The sequence below is a fragment of the Meles meles genome, chromosome 3, assembly GCF_922984935.1.
Source record: "Meles meles chromosome 3, mMelMel3.1 paternal haplotype, whole genome shotgun sequence".
NCBI classification, from domain to species: domain Eukaryota; kingdom Metazoa; phylum Chordata; class Mammalia; order Carnivora; family Mustelidae; genus Meles; species Meles meles.
In genome coordinates this window covers 85221308-85234545 of record NC_060068.1, presented here as the reverse complement: position 1 = coordinate 85234545, position 13238 = coordinate 85221308, and the positions used below count along the sequence as shown (strand labels likewise).

The 13238-nt window shown below is 41.8% G+C and overlaps 2 protein-coding genes across 2 annotated transcripts in view; both read left to right on the top strand.

The window, feature by feature from the left end:
* The window catches only part of MCCC2 (methylcrotonyl-CoA carboxylase subunit 2), a 68966-nt gene extending 58643 nt beyond the window's left edge, over nucleotides 1-10323 (top strand). Inside the window, exons 14-17 of the mRNA XM_046000844.1 lie at nucleotides 1396-1552; nucleotides 2403-2517; nucleotides 5419-5504; nucleotides 8216-10323. Coding sequence (XP_045856800.1) covers nucleotides 1396-1552; nucleotides 2403-2517; nucleotides 5419-5504; nucleotides 8216-8333 — 476 coding nt within the window. The 3' untranslated portion in view covers nucleotides 8334-10323. The remainder of the gene's footprint in view (nucleotides 1-1395; nucleotides 1553-2402; nucleotides 2518-5418; nucleotides 5505-8215) is intronic.
* Nucleotides 10324-10540: 217 nt separating this feature from the next.
* CARTPT (CART prepropeptide) overlaps nucleotides 10541-13238 on the top strand; it is a 43478-nt gene continuing 40780 nt past the window's right edge. The window contains exons 1-2 of the mRNA XM_046000002.1: nucleotides 10541-10774; nucleotides 12529-12651. The gene's annotated coding sequence lies outside the window, so the exon portion shown is untranslated. The remainder of the gene's footprint in view (nucleotides 10775-12528; nucleotides 12652-13238) is intronic.

The following is a 13238-nucleotide window of genomic DNA, read 5'->3' as shown; positions in this document are numbered from 1 at the left end:
TAGAGCAAACTTTCTTCCTGAAAGATAGACCTACGTTTTTGGTTTTTGGTGTCTATTTGGGTGGGGGCAGAGAGCCGAGGTTGGGTTTGGTTTTGCAACCTTGCATTTGAGGGACTTGTGACATTCATGGAGATATGTACGCAGAAGGCAGTTGAATAAATCTTGAGCACAGAAGACATGTGTTAGCTGCAGGTGAAAATGTAGGCCTCGACAGAATATGGGGATGTTATTTAAAGCTGTGGGAAGAGATAAGAACACCCCTAGAGAAGAGAAGAAGGCTCAGGGACAGTTGTTGAGTAACTCTGATTTCTTTCATAGACATGAGAGTAGAGGAAGGTAGGGAGCATGATGATGTTTTTCTAGTGCTGGGAAGGATTAGAGAAAGACAAGTGAGGTGTCATAATCTTTTTAAAGGTGGAGTCATCTACAGGGACTAGAGAGGTGGTGGGGTTCTGGGTGAGGAAGCAGAGCTTGAAGATAGCTGCTCCTTGAGATGGCTACTGTGGAAGGTTTCACGGAGTTAGGACAAGGCAGAAAGGGGAGCTCTGAGCTATGTGAGGGCCCTCCTCGGAGGGGTCGCAGGGCAGCACATCGTGCCCAGCGAGGGTGAGGGCCGTCCTATCAGTACCACTGTATCCATAGCTCGTATAGGCGTCTCATAGAAACTGAGTGGAATCGGATGACTCCATGGCTGGGGACTTGCAAAGCAAAAATAGTGACAGTCAGGCAAGTGAGTCTATGGGTGGGGAGGGAGCCACATGAAGCCTGACTTGGGTTTCGTGAGGGAAGGAGGAATGCGCCCAAGGCCCAGAAGGCCCAGTATGAGTGCAGAGCATTTTCAGCAGAGCTGGGAACTTGAGGTAGTAGAGGGAACCTGTAACTGTGGAAAATTTTTCCACCTTGCTATTGAGTCACTGGCAGGAGCTCTTAGCATCTATGAAACATTCATCTTTAGTTCCTCAGAGGTGTAAAGCAGCATTTCAGAAGGAGCAGTTTCTGTACTGAAGCAGGTCCGTGAGTACTGGAGGCCTCACAGTTGGGCTCGCCATAGCCCTTTGTCTTTAGCTTGTTGGCTCAGGTGCTTTCATCACCACATTGCTGTTCTGAGAGCATTTCTTGAAGATGAGTTTCTTGCATCTTTATCTCACTTGAAGATATTTGTGTGCATCCAGATGACCCATTCTAAGGGAAATTTTAGAAGTGATTAGGAGCAATTTTATTTGCTCTTTTAAAGCACACTTTTTGGGAGATAGATTTCACATATAAATATGTTGTTACAGTGAGAGGCCTTATAGTAAAATATAGTTGGCAGGATGTCCTTCAAATACCATGTTGGGCTTGACTTCTGCACATAAATTCCATCATCCAGAGGCTTTTTTCTTTCCTTTCTTTTAGGATTTATGGTTGGTAGAGAATATGAAGCTGAAGGGATTGCCAAGGATGGTGCCAAGATGGTGGCTGCTGTAGCCTGTGCCAAAGTGCCTAAAATAACCATCATCATTGGGGGGTCTTACGGGGCTGGAAACTATGGGATGTGTGGCAGAGCATATAGGTAGGTGGTTGTCATGATTTTCTCTGAAAGAATCACACTTCAAGTCTAATTACAAATGGTCCGGTCGTTATGGGTTTATTTGAAACACAGAATGTCATTTGCACATCTTGATCAGTGATACCATAATTTGTATCATCTGGAGGAGTGAAGTGAAGTTTAAGACAAAACATGCTACTTGGAAGATATCCACAATGGGAATCAGGAAATATTTTGAAATGGCTGATAACAAAAATACTACATGTCATAACTTATGTGATGCAGCCAAAGTCTTGCTTTGAGGAACATGTATAGTAGATGTAAATATATATGTATGAATGAAAAGAAGGCCAAAAATCAATGAGCCAGCTCAGGAAGTTCACAGAAGAACAGCATATTAAGCACAAGAAAAATAGGAAACAGGAAATTATAAAGATGGAAGAATCAGGGAAGCCCAGAGTTGTTTGGTTTGAAAAGGTTAACAAACTTGATAATCTTCTAGTAAAACTAAAAAATAAAAAAGCAGCAAGTCTTTATTTTATATCAGGAATGGAAAACAGGACATGACCACAGGTAATAAGGGGATATTTTGAATGTTTTTAGGCTCAGTAAATTGAGATGAGATGGAAAAATAAAATTTATCAGAACACATCACAATCATCTGGAGAACTTAGAAATCCTACTCTGTTCAGGCCACACCTCTGGAAATTAGCCTGGGGTGGGTTTTGAGCTTGGTTTAAAAAAAAAAAAAATCCCCTAGTAATGCACAGCTAGAATGAAGAACTACTAATTTAGAAGATAAACACAAGTCTGTGAAAATCTCAGTGTTGTACAGTGAATTAACTTGATCATTTTTTCCTTTCTCCCCCCATAGCCCAAGATTCCTCTACCTGTGGCCGAACGCTCGCATCTCAGTGATGGGAGGAGAGCAGGCAGCCAATGTGTTGGCCACAGTAGCAAAGGACCAAAGAGCACGTGAAGGGAAACAGGTAAATGTCATTTCTTCTGCTTCTCCGGTTTGGCTTTTACCACTGAACACTCTGGCGGCAGGGAGCAGGGTGCCCAGAACCCCTTGGTGTTCATAGGTCAGTGTCTTACCCCAGGGCCTAGCTTCACTTAGAAGATGCTGACTTCGAGCAATGTCGACTTGCATATGCTCTGTGCCTCTTCTTAAAGCCACTTAATTTGAGGTCCCTTCTTGTAATTTTTCCAAATCTCCAAGAAAACGCTCTGGAAACTATGCCTGAGGGCCCGAGGCATAAAGATACTTGGTTCTTTGTCATTTGCAGTTAGATTTAAAGAAATGTGATTTAAAGAAATGTGATTTTAGGACTGAAAGCAGCAGATTTTTTTTTTTTTTTTTTCAGTTTCTCCTCAGATTGGCTTTGAGTGGGAGAGCTCAGTCATCTAATTGAGAAATGAATAACATTATACTGTGCAGGGATAAGTGGAGGAAAACAGAGAGGTCACTGGCTGCTTGATGAAAGGCAAATCAGCAAGCGGCTGCTTTTAGTTTTGCTGCATGTTAATAAGGGGCACTGGAAGTGATTATTTTTTAGGTCTCATCAGTAACATCAAACAAAAAAGGACTCCACAGGGTACAGCGTGCTCCCAAGCTCCAGAGAAAATTTACATGACTCAGAAAAAATGTGGTTCCTGCCCCTTGCAGAGCTGACATTCTGGGGGCTGACTCAGTCTAAGGGTTGAGTGAACAACAAGGTAATTTATCAAGACAGATTCTTCACTGCAGGTTTTTAAAGTGGATCCTTTTGTGTGTGTCTCAGAGATTCCTCTGAAGTTTTGCATTAATTTTTTTTTTGTGAGAGAGAGAGTGCACGCGTGCGTGAGTGAGTGGGGGGAGCAGTGCGGGGGTGGTAGCGGGGCAGAGGGAGAGAGAGAATCTCAGCAACTTCTCTGCCGAGTATGGAGTCTGACTCAGGGCTCAATTCCATGACCCTGAGATGATGACTTGAGTCCAAATCAGGAGGTGGAGGCTTAATTGATGGAGCCACCCAGATGCCCCTTCACTAATTTTTATTAGTGAGAACTTATGAACAACTATTTTGTGTAAGCACCAAGCCTTCAGATAACTGGTGCATGTTCTTGGAATCGTTCAGGTGTGCTGTTGTATCGTAACAGGGCGTAACATGGAGGAGGCCTTCCTTGAAGGCTCACTTTCCTGCCATTTAGGGGTCATCTGGTCAGCTGTCTAGTTGGTGGGATGGGGATAAGAGAAGCGTGGAGGGCAGGCCCTACCTCCCTGAATGCTTTCCGTGCATGCGCCGTGTTCTAAATTATCTTTTCCAAGCAGCAGGAACTCTGCACACCTAAAACTGAGGTTTCATATTCACTTCAGTACTGATTTGTAATAAACCTAAATGAAAGGTATATTTGTATGTGTATGTTAGGGGTGGCAGGGGTATGAAATTCTACCGGATACATATATTTTTAAAGATTTTATGTATTTATTTAGAGAGGGAGAGAGTGTGTATCGGGAGGGTGGAGAGGGTGAGGGAGAGAATCCTCAAGCCGACTCTCCGATGAGTAGGGACCCCCCGTGGAGCTCAGTCTCACAATCCTGAGACCGTGACCCCAGTCAAAATCAAGAGTCAGACGTTTAAACAGCTCAGCCACGCAGGCTCAGAGGAGAGACACCTGCTCCTCTACCTGATATTTTGAAGACTTACCCCTTAACTCAGTCTCTTACTAGATAGTTGTTCTTTGGTTAATTTGACATACAGATCCATGGATTTGTCTGTTTTTATATATGAAAGGAAAGTACAGGATTTTAGTGGTTCTTGCTCCAAATTTTTTTTTTTTTTTTTTAAGATTTTATCTATTTATTTGACAGAGATCACAGGTAGGCAGAGAAGCAGGTGGGGCAGGGTGGTGGGAAGCAGGCTCCCCGCTGAGCAGAGAGCCTGATGTGGGGTTCGATCCCAGGACCCTGGGATCACGAGCTGAGCCGAAGGCAGAGGCTTAACCCACTGAGCCACCCAGGCGCCTCCTCCCTCCAAATTCTTGACATAAAATAATATTAAACTATGAAAGTACATAAAGGAAGGTTGAATTTATTTGAAATAAGTCATTTGTTTTTGGTGTGAAATACCTTTTTCTTTTTTTCAAAGATTTTATTTATTTATTTGACAGAGACACAGCGAGAGAGAGAACACAAGCAGGGGGAGTGGGAAAGGGAGAAGCAGGGAGCCTGATGTGGGGCTCCATCCCAGGACCCTGGGATCATGACCTGAGCCGAAGGCAGATGCTTAATGACTGAGCTACCCAGGTGCTCAAAAAATACTTTTTAAGTTGAAAATACTTCTCAGGCTTTCAAAATTAGTTTGCATAAAGATTTTTACACCTGAATTATCACTTGTTTCTGGCAATACTGGTGGGCAAGCCACTAAGTTTTTAATTAGGGTAAAACATCTCTGAGCTATTTGAATTTATTCAAGTTGTGGTTCTTGTTTTGCCCCTTTAAGCTTTAAAATTTTTTGAATTTGGCTCTTTTGAATGAAAATTCCCTACTTGTCCACCTTCAGCCGAAGCTGCTAAATATAAGGTTACCTTTTCATTACACTGTATAGTTCACATCTGTTGTTGGACCCTGCTAGATTACACAATGATACCCTTGGTTTTGAACCTTATACTAAATAGCTTCAGGATGTCTCTGATAAGGGAGGTGTAATGGTGCACCGGCGTGACAATCCCATCTCAAGTGAGATCATGTGTGTGGGAAAGCATCTTTTGTAATTGCTATTATATCACCATGAAGATGTTGGTTGTAACATCATTACTCATGAAATGCTTGCCCCTTTATTTGTTAGGTTCTCTTGAGTGGATCTCTTGTTTTACTGCAGTGGACTTACTCATGGTCCTTTTTCTTTCAGTTCTCCAGTGCTGACGAAGCAGCCTTAAAAGAGCCCATCATTAAGAGGTTTGAAGAAGAGGGAGACCCTTACTATTCCAGTGCAAGGTGGGAACCAGGGAATGACCACCTCCCTCATGCGCTCAAGCAGCCTTACAGAGATCCGGGTGGTTGGGTTGGTCCAGCTTTCATGGGAACCACAGCAGCACATTCGGACATGCCGAATTTCGTATTGTTATCTCTATAATGGGAATGTCTGCTGAAATATCACCCCCCATTTCCAGGCTGGGCTGTGTACCCACCACCATTGGTCTTGATTCTACAACCCTCCCCCCTTTCTTCCTTATCCTGCTTATGGGGGAAGTGTCTGGGCCTACAGATCGGAAAAGTTGAAAAGTTAAGAGTTACCTGGCTGTGTCGTTTTCAGGAATTCGTTCTTTTACCATTTTTGCTTCAACATGTGGACTCCTGTCATTCCACTCTCTTTGACTATTTCCTGTTTACCCCATTTTGAACATGAGACTGGCTGGACACTCGTTGGCATTGCTAACAAGTGTGCATGTGCATTCCGAAGGAGATTACTCACAGCCAGGGTCTCTGTGTCAACACCAAGTAATCACCTCACACGCCACTGCAGCTCTTGGTTCTGTTTGTTTCTTAGCCCTGCTTAATGAGGTAATAAATGATCATGGCCTGCCTGGGCTGGAAACGGGCTGGCGTGTATGCCTTCAGACCTCTGTTTTCAGCAACTTTAATGTTCTTCATTTGGAAGAATAATCTAAGCTTCCTATCCTCCTCTTACCTCTTGGGCAGATGGAATAAAGCAAATAACTATTTGTGTCTTTTAAAATTAGGTTATGCTGTGACTTATGTCATTTACTGGTGAAGGCAAACTGGAGAGGAAGGAGAGAAGAAAATAACAAATTAGAATCCATTCAGTCATCCGAACACAACTTCTGGGACAGGCGCTGCTCCTAGCACTGGGGGTACAAGGGCTGAACATACTTATTTTCAAGACCATAATTATTTCAGAATAAAAAGAACACTACTTGGCATCTTTAAAAGGCCCCTTTCTCTTCTCATTAATGTGTATTTTCGCCAGCAAGTTTGCAGGTATATTTTGTTGTTGTGGGTCATTGATTCATTAAGACCAAAGTATTTTATAGTCTTGGAGACAGAGACATTGTCTTGTTTACCATCACTTAAACAGACTTCTATAGTAGCCAATAAAAGAGAAGAGGAAATAGAAAACCCTAAAAAAAGGTTTAAGAGAAAATAATAAATTGTAAGCTCACCTACAGTTTTTTAAAGCTTCTCCGTAAGATTGTGAGTGAAATTCACAATGACAGTTGAAATATTAAACTTTGAAAAATAGTGAGCCATTAATAAGTTTTTCAGCCCTGGCTAAGTCATCTTTTGAGAAAGACTGAACCCCTTATTATTTTCATGCTTACATCAGTATTATTATTTAAATGGACTGTATTCAAGGCAGGAGAATATATGGCCCGGATAGATACATCTTTGGAAATAAATACTGTAAGACACAAAGGTTTTTCTTTTAATCTGAGGATACGTAACCCTTCTGTTAAAACACTTGGTGGCAGGGGAACAGTAATTTTCTTTCCAAGATGAAAGGATTTTCAAGCCAATTTATGGTCCCTTCCTCAGGTTTAGGAAATCTTAGCTTAACAAGAAGCTTCGGTGGTCTGTTTCAGCTCTGCCATGGTTGGACCTGTCTTTTCTTTATCGCTGCTCTGACCTTCTGTGTTTCTCTTAATCCTTCATCTTACAGGTGCAGCATGCCCGCTTTCTTCTGCTCTCTTCTTTTTGCAGTCCAAACTTTTCCAGGTGTTTGATGGGTGCCTCTTACCTGAAGCGGTCTTATTCGTGGCCATCATGAAGGAGGCCCTGGCATCGCCGTGCTCCCTGGATTCTTCTGCTGTTGGCTGCAGAAGGGAGTGTAATCAGTTGACCTTGGTTATGCACGACAAGGGTGGCCTTCCCTTATTGGCTGTTAATACTTCAGGGTCCCTATTATGAATGTTTTATGAGCAAAGATTTGATTCATGGTCTGTCGATATAAGTATGGTTTAATAATTGATGCTCTTGTCCAGATACTGCAGGCAGTTTGTTTAAAGAAAGCTAACCTGCCACCTACTAATGACCTTTAAAAAACAGTATTTCTCATTCATTTTTCTTTATAAAATTGAGGTTGTCAGTGAAAAGCAAACACATTCCTACTTCAGAGTTTCTTTTGTAAGCGGCTTAAAGCAATTACTTATTTTCCTATTGTAGCAAAGAATAAAGGACTTATATTGAAGGTATTTTATTAGCCAAATGTAGTGAGGTCTCTTCAGCAATTGTCATTTCTTAAAAGTATGGGAGTTTGGGGGAATATACCTTTTCCAGTAGAGACTTTGGTTTAAGATTATTATGTGGGTTCCTGGGCCTTTCCATATTAATAACAGGAACCCATCAACTTGTACAGTTGGTTTGGCAGAAGAGGAACAGGAGACATTTTCCTGAAATATGTAAAATATTTTAAGATCAAGGAGTATTCTGAAGTTTCTTGAAGCAGTTCCCAAAGCCATAGGTCACTCTGACATTCTGTGAGGGCCCGGGATGAAAGTCCTATCATTTTTCTCTCTCCTTTCCCCTCCTTTGAAGGTGGTTTCGGTTGTGAGAAAGTAGTACATTGGAGCTCAGCAGTAGATGCCTCTAGGACCTGAAGGAAAAATCTCAGCGTTTTTGGACGTAAATTGTGTAAATGGTTGTTTGGTGATGGATTCCTAATGATTTATGTTTTGTTCTTTCACCAGGCTGTGGGATGATGGGATTATCGATCCGGTGGACACCAGACTGGTCCTGGGTCTCAGTCTTAGTGCGGCGCTCAATGCACCAATCCAGAAGACTGACTTTGGTATCCTGAGGATGTAACTAGAATCCAAGGCATCTTCCATGGGACGTGCACCAAAAATGGAAGTGCTACTAGCCTTAAAATTTTAGACTTTCCCAACATGTGGCTGTTACAGTGAAATTGTTTCCTGAACACAATGCATTTTACTCTTCTCCCTTAAAAAAAAAGTGAGGCTATTTATTTGATGTATTTTAATTCTTTGTCCATTTTCTTAGAGACGTTTTTCTGCAGCGCAGATTTACAACCCATAAAATGAAGAGAATAACTTACAGTTAGCCTTTTTAACCCACACGTAGTGTGAAAAGTCCCCTAACCTATAAATTCCAGGGATGATTGAGGTTGTTCACAGAAAGTTGTTTTTCCACCAAAATGATTGCTTTGGTGATTATGCATGATGCTATTTTAACACACACAGTTTTTAAAAGCATTTATTACTTTGCCTCTCAGCCACCATCCTGCTCCTTCCCCCAACAGTCAGACTTGCTGCTGTCTGCTCTGGGGGCTCCCTTTCCTCCCCATCTCTCTTTATCCCTCTCCTCACTGACTTCCACTGCCAACAGCCCGCTCCAAGGTTGGCCTCCATGTTGCTGAAGCCAGTGGGTTCTTTCCCGATGTTACTGGACTGAATTCTCTGCGGCACGAAGAGCAGTTGAACACTTGTTCCTAGCAGTGCTATCCTTAGCTTCCAGACTGTAACTCTAGGTTTTCTACCAAACTCTTTGGCCCATTTTGTTCTGTCTCCTTTGCCAGGCCCTTTTCCTCCACGCATTTCTCTCCCACCCCCTTCTCCATTTGTCCTGATTTTTCATTAGTAAAACATAAATAGATTCTGATTCTGAAAGATACAAAAATAACATGAACGTATCTCCTCATTCTTTTTAAAAAATTGTGGTAAAATATATATATAACATAAAATGTACCATTTTAACCATTTTTAGCTGCACAGTTCTGTGGCACGAAACCCAGTCACACGGCTATGCAACCGGGCCACTGTCTAGCTCCAGAACTTTTCATCATTCCAAACTGAAACTCTGTTATGAAACTCCCCATTCCCTCAACTCAGCCCTTGGCCCTCTCTTCATTCTTAAATGTAGGTGTTTCTCATGGTTGAGAATGGTTTATTCTCATCAGGTCATTTCAGCCCTTATGGCTTCGGTTGCTATCTGAATGTGGATGATTCCTGCATCGAGACTGTTCTCCCTGAGCTCCAGACCTGTGTATATTAACAGGTACTGGATGTCTGCACCGATGGTCTTATAGGAAACTCACATTCAATCATCAAGGTCCATTGATTTTTGCCTCCTATCTCTTGAATTCCCCATTATTTTTGTCTTTCACTACCATGGGCTTTAGAAGTGGTCTCCTACATCCAGTCTTAGCTAGTACTGCCTCTCTCTTACTGTGAGATGAAGATGACCATTCTAAGTGTGCATCTGGGATGTTCCTCCCTTGCTTAAACGTCTCACTGGTTCCCTGTAAAAGTACCAGACCCCTCACGCTCTCTAGGACCACGATCATCACATCCCTTCTTCTGTCTCATCTATGACTCTTCCTCATGCTCAAATGCTCCAGCTCTTCTAGATTTCTTGTTCCTTGGACCTATAGAGTCCTTCCCACCTTGGGGTCCACCATCCAGAGTTCCCTCTGCCGGTACCATTCTACCTTCCCCTAAACACTTACCTTTTTGTCTCTTTGACTCCCCTGGGCTGGATTAGACACTATGTGCTCTTATAAAGCACCAGCCACTTTCTATGTGTTACATATATATGAGAAACATAAATATTTCTTTAATATTGGCCTCCTGCTAGAGTGTAAGCTCTCTGAGAACAAGGATGTCCTGTTTAGCCTGCATCTCTAGTCCCTAGCACTTGTGGGTGCTTACATGTTTGTTGAGTGGATGAGAAAAGCCAGATTCTAATTGATGTCTTCAGACCACATTACAATGAAGTGATTGATTGTATCATCTAATACAACTATCCAGTGCTTTCCTAATAAAATTAATATTTCAAACATTGTGTGTGATGTTCAATATAGGCAGCATTTGTGTGTCAGAAATCAGTTGAATTTTTTGACATGTGTACAGGTAAATGCTCACAGTTAGAGATAGGCTGCATTTTCAGAAGGATGTTGGACGAGGTCATTGAGAGGACGTCCCCCCCCTTTTCCTTGGAAAGTCCCGCCTCCCTGCTCCACCCTCTATTCCTGTAGCGGGAGCCATTTCAAGAACATAGCCTTGAGGGAGTACGGAGTTGCTGAGACCATCTGAACCCAGTTAAGGCCTCTTGATAAACAAGATTCTGGCCCACAGGTGTGGAGATGATTTCATATTGTGGTGGTCACAGACTACACTCCCAGAACAGCATTCCCTCGGTTACTAGCGTGAAGTGGCCTGCTTCTCTCTCCTGTTCCTCCCTTGGCCTCCATGTTATGGAACCAGTTTTTCAACCCACAAAGGGACATGGTAAGCATTTTAAAATAGTAAATTAAAGTTTCCATTAAAATTTACGTCCATTGGAGCGCCTGGGTGGCTCAGTGGTTTAAGCCTCTGCCTTCGGCTCAGGTCATGATCTCAGGGTCCTGGGATTGAGCCCGGCATCAGGCTCTCTGCTCAGTGAGGAGCCTGTTTCTCCCTCTCTCTCTGCCTGCCTCTCTGCCTACTTGTGACTTCTCTCTCTCTGTCAAATAAATAAATAAATATATATTTTTAAAAAAATGAGGCAGATACCAGCTGCTCATTTAAAAAAAAAAATACGTCCATGTCAGAAAATAAAAGTTCTTTTTTTTTTAAATCGAGAGTAGGTAATATTTCTTTGCTACTAATCATCAACAAATCAAAAATCGATGGATTTTTTTTTTTTAGGAGTGTTTTTATCTCTCTAAAAATGGTTTCTCTAAAAAGATCACCATCTCCACCAGCACCACACTTCTAAAAAAAAAAATCAGTATTTTACCAAAACGGGAAGCATTTTCATCTGCCCCCTCCCAGCCTTACTGACACATAACTGACCTATCACAGATAAGTTGAAGGGGTACAACGTGATTTAATACACACCTATTGTGAAATGGTTATAGTGTGGTTACCTAACACATTCACCTCACAGAACTTTTTGTTTGGTAGGGAGAACGTTTTTGTTTTTCTCCATTTCAGTTCTTGTAAATGGGAATTGTAGCCAGGATAATAGGAGTAACTTCGAATTTTAAGACTTAGGCAGCTAATTAATCTAAATTAGCTACCCTGGGTACTTACAGAATAAAAGAGATAAAATTACATGTATTTTTCAGTTTTCAAGGCAAAAGAATTCAATGGCGTTTTTTTTTTTTTTACGCTACCAGTAGATGTTATTGAATGTGCAAGTAAAAAAGTTATCATTTGCCAGGTGTGCTTGTTTATGTGTAAGGCATAACTATAGAGGCTCGTATGACATTCACAGGGGTAAGTAAATGGCAGGTTTTTCCATGATTTCCTAAGACTTTTGGAGGGAGAGGTCACATAGTCCTTGTTTGTTCTGAAATGTGTTCGTTGGTGTCTTGGGAGGATGATTGCTTATTATTCTAGCCAAAGCCATTTCTTACGAGTCTTAATTACTGGTTCTGAAATTCAGTACTTAGAAAAACAGCAAGAGAATGAACTAGATAATCATGGTCTCTGGTTATTTATAACATTTCTTTGCAAATATGAGAAATTACAATCAGTATCTAATAACGACATGTTTTTATTGTTTTAACAAAAAGTTGTACCACTGAACACTAAAAAATATATTTTTAAAAAACTTAATGTGTCTCAAATTCTCTTGTATATAGAATCAGAATGCTAGGGGTAAAGTTGCTCTTGGAGCTAAATGTAATTTATACTTTTGACCTTTCTAGGCAAACGTACATTCCAGGTGAGGTCTATAGTCAAACTAATTGATGATCCATTCTGAGATACTTGGGAGGGACAGGGCCTGCTATGAATTGCACTGGGGAAACAGGTGTGAGCAGATTGGGACCTGTGGTTGCTCTCTCTAGTTCATTATCCCAGAGTACCGAAGGGTGTCAGGTTTCAATATCTCCTTAAAAGCCACTCTTCCAGATACCTGCTTTGTAACTTTTTCATGGCTTAAAACAATACAAGTCTATTCTGTTCTAGTTATGGAGGTCAGAATCAAGAGGTTGGCTGGGCTGCGTTCACTCTAAAGGCTTTGAAGAGTAAATCGATTTCCTTGTCTTTTTTAGCTTCTATAGGTCGCCTGCCTGTTTTGTAACTCTCATTACAGACTTCAGTGTGCTGTCAAACACATGGTATGTGTAGCATTCTGAGAGCCCTTTAATCTGCTCAGGAGGAGAGTTCACCACGAGGTAGGGGCAATTTTGGTTTTCTGTAGCACCCAGCATTTTAGTGTGTCTGGCTGCTTTTCCTTTCGCAAAGGTGACCCAAATCCCAGGTTTGTGCTACTTGTTAGGTTAAGAGAGAAGTGTTGGGGTGCCTGGGTGGCTCAATTGGTTAAGATTCTGACTCTTGATTTCATCTCCAGTCATGATCTCAGGGCCTTCAGATTGAGTCCTGCATGGAGTCTGCTTAAGAGTCTCTCTCAATCAATCAAAAACAAATTAATAATAAGCAATAAATAAACAATAAACAATAAAATAATAATAGATAAAATCTTTAAAAAATTGTGTGAGGGAGGGCACCTGGGTGGCTCAGTGGGTTAAGCCGCTGCCTTCGGCTCAGGTCATGATCTCAGGGTCCTGGGATCGAGTCCCGCATCGGGCTCTCTGCTCAGCAGCGAGCCTGCTTCCCTCTCTCTCTCTCTGCCTGCCTCTCTGTCTACTTGTGATCTCTCTCTGTCAAATAAATAAATAAAATCTTTAAAAAAAAAAATTGTGTGAGGGAGAACAAAGTCTTAGGAGGTTGTGATACAACAGAACTGACTGAAGAGAAAACA